The 2,940-nt window shown below is 39.5% G+C and overlaps 1 protein-coding gene across 1 annotated transcript; it reads left to right on the forward strand.

Moving 5' to 3' along the window:
- Positions 1 to 43: 43 nt before the first annotated feature.
- LOC119665268 lies at positions 44 to 2,265 on the forward strand (the record flags this gene model as incomplete). Its single annotated transcript, XM_038074545.1, has 1 exon — positions 44 to 2,265. A coding segment is annotated over exon 1 (2,222 nt), but the record flags the coding sequence as incomplete, so codon positions are not given.
- Between the last annotated feature and the right edge of the window lie 675 nt (positions 2,266 to 2,940).

Raw genomic sequence — 2,940 nt, forward strand, 5'->3', positions numbered from 1 at the left:
CCCGCTTGGATTACTAGCACCGATCATACTCGTAGCCAAAATTATGATGCAAGAATTGTGGCTTTTGCGTGTGGACTGGGACGAGTCAGTCCCTCAAAATCTTCACTCAGCTTGGAAAACATTTATTCAAGATCTTACAACGCTTTCATCGGTTAAGGTGCCGAGGTACTGCCTATCCATAAACTATCAACAGGTTGATGTACACGGTTTCTGTGACGCTTCAATACGCGCATATGGTTGCTGTATATTTCTCCGATCACAAAACACATCAGGTAAGGTGACGGTCAGGCTATTCACTGCAAAATCCCGTGTGGCACCTATAAAGCGGAAGTCGCTACCTAAACTAGAACTCTGTGGTGCCTTACTTCTTGCCAAACTGTATCAGAAGGTCCAACCAATATTTGCGCAATTTAAGGGTGAAACGTTTTTTTGGACTGATTCACAGATTGTATTACATTGGTTGAAGCAGCACTCATCAACCCTGTCTGCATTCGTTGGCAATCGAGTAGCGGAAATTCAAGATATTACCGCAAATGGGCAATGGAGACACGTTCCTACCCAATCCAACCCGGCAGATGTTGTGTCGCGCGGCTGTAACATCCGCCAATTATCAGAGTCTTGTTGGTTTACGGGGCCGGAATTTTTGTTACTCGCTGATAAATACTGGCCGCATTTGAAATGTCACAACCTGGATATGGAAGAAGTCAATAAAGAGACGCGAAAGGTTGTATTCGTTAACACAAATGAAGACAACTACGTATTACAGGTATTGTCAAGATATAGTTCATACACTAAGATGCTACGAGTAATAGCGCAGGTACAGCGTTTTTATCATGTAACCAAGAATAAATTGAAGAACGGAGAATGTACCCTCCAACCTATTCAGCTACAAAAGGCATTGCACTGTATTATTTGGGTCATCCAACAGCAATTCTTCGAAATTGATATACAACGCCTACAACGAGGGAACCCAGCCGAAGGTACATTAAAGCATCTAAATCCCTTCCTGGACAATGTATTCGGTTATCAATTACTAAAGGTGGGAGGTCGCCTCGAGCTGAGTGACATCTCAGTAGGCCAACGTCACCCTATTTTGTTGCCGAAGGGCTGTTATTTTGTGGAACTTTATGTTCGGCATATACACTTGTGCAACTATCATGCAGGCGCAAAAGCACTAATTGCCCTTACTCGACTAAACTTCTGGATAATTAATATTCGAGAAATTGCACGCCGAGTCGTGCACTCGTGTATTCACTGCGTGCGTTATAAACCCAAACTACTTAATCAAATGATGGGTAATCTCCCAATCGAACGCCTCACTCCAAGTCGTCCTTTCGCGCGTACTGCGGTAGATTTTTGCGGTCCGATATTAACGTATCTCCGAATTCGGGGACGGGTTCCATATAAGACCTATATAGCCGTGTTCGTTTGTTTGTCTACAAAGGCAGCTCATCTAGAAGCCGTGTCAGACTTATCTACGGAGGCATTTATTGCAGCACTGAAAAGGTTAATCGGTAGACGAGGGTTACCATCAGACATCTATTGCGATAACGCCACAAACTTCGTTGGGGCTAACAACAAACTAGCAGAGTTAAAAAGGATGTTTTTCGAGAAGTCTAATCAAGTGATGCTGCAGACCCTTTGCAGCAACCAATTCATAAATTTCAATTTTATACCGCCCCGAGCACCTCACTTTGGAGGTCTATGGGAAGCGGCTGTAAAAAGCGCGAAAGGCCATCTGTATCGAACACTATCAAATACTCGATTCACCTTTGAGGAGCTTGGAACAGCACTGATTGAAATCGAAGCCATCTTAAATTCGCGACCAATCACACCTCATTCTTGTGACCCGAGCGATTACGAAGCGCTAACGCCGGCACATTTTCTTATCGGTGGGCCGCTCAAAACTTTATCTGAACCAAGTCCTCAGTATGAAGCTGCTTCATTAATTGATAAATGGTCTCGTATAACCGCGGTCAAACATCACTTCTGGCGCAGATGGTCTAGAGACTATCTGAATGAGCTGCAGATACGCACCAAATGGACAGAAGAACATTCTAACATCACCGAGGGGGTTCTGGTTATAATCCATGAAGACAATATGCCTCCACTACGCTGGTTGATGGGCCGAATCGTGCATTGCATCAGGGGTCCAGATAATTTGGTTCGTGTTGTTGATGTGCAAACCCCAAAAGGAGTAATACGCCGTCCAATCCACAAACTCGCACTATTACCAATTGAAAATCCTTTCAAGGGGGGCGGGATGTTAGAGCGGTTAAAGTCAAATTGTTAATATTGTAGGATTCTGTAGAATTATTAATTGATGTGTTATATGATTTATATATTATAATTTATTATATTTTAATCTATTGTAAATCATATTGTATAATTAAATTATTATAATTAATATATTATATAATTCATATATATATATAATATTTTATATGGTTAATATATGGTTAATTAATTTACCTAACTAACCCTGTATAAGATGTAATCAAACCAACGGTTCTAAGTCTTGTTTTATTGCCTTTTGTTTTTTTGCGCTCGAGATGAGCAAATTTTATTGTTATATTTTTTGGCTGCAAGTAAACTCCGTTGGTTTGATTCTGTCTCTTGTTTTTCGATCGCGAACGTGTCAACACACGGGTACACATAAAAAAGTGATTAAACAATCAATAACCGAAATTGTATAAATTCAATTGTATAAATTAAATGAAATCAAAACCCAATTATAAAAACGTTTATAATTTACATTGTGTTAAAGAAATTGAAATAAAGATCATAAAACCCAATTATAAAAACGCTTATAATTTACAGATTGAATACATTAGAATTTTTGGTCGACATTTTTCTCCATTTTTACAGTAAATCAGAATTTTCTGTGATTATTTCATACTAGTAAGTAAGGAGAAATAATCATAATATTTTAAAACATTT

Source organism: Teleopsis dalmanni, unplaced genomic scaffold (genome assembly GCF_002237135.1).
Source record: "Teleopsis dalmanni isolate 2A unplaced genomic scaffold, ASM223713v2 unscaffolded_contig_4247, whole genome shotgun sequence".
NCBI lineage: Eukaryota > Metazoa > Arthropoda > Insecta > Diptera > Diopsidae > Teleopsis > Teleopsis dalmanni.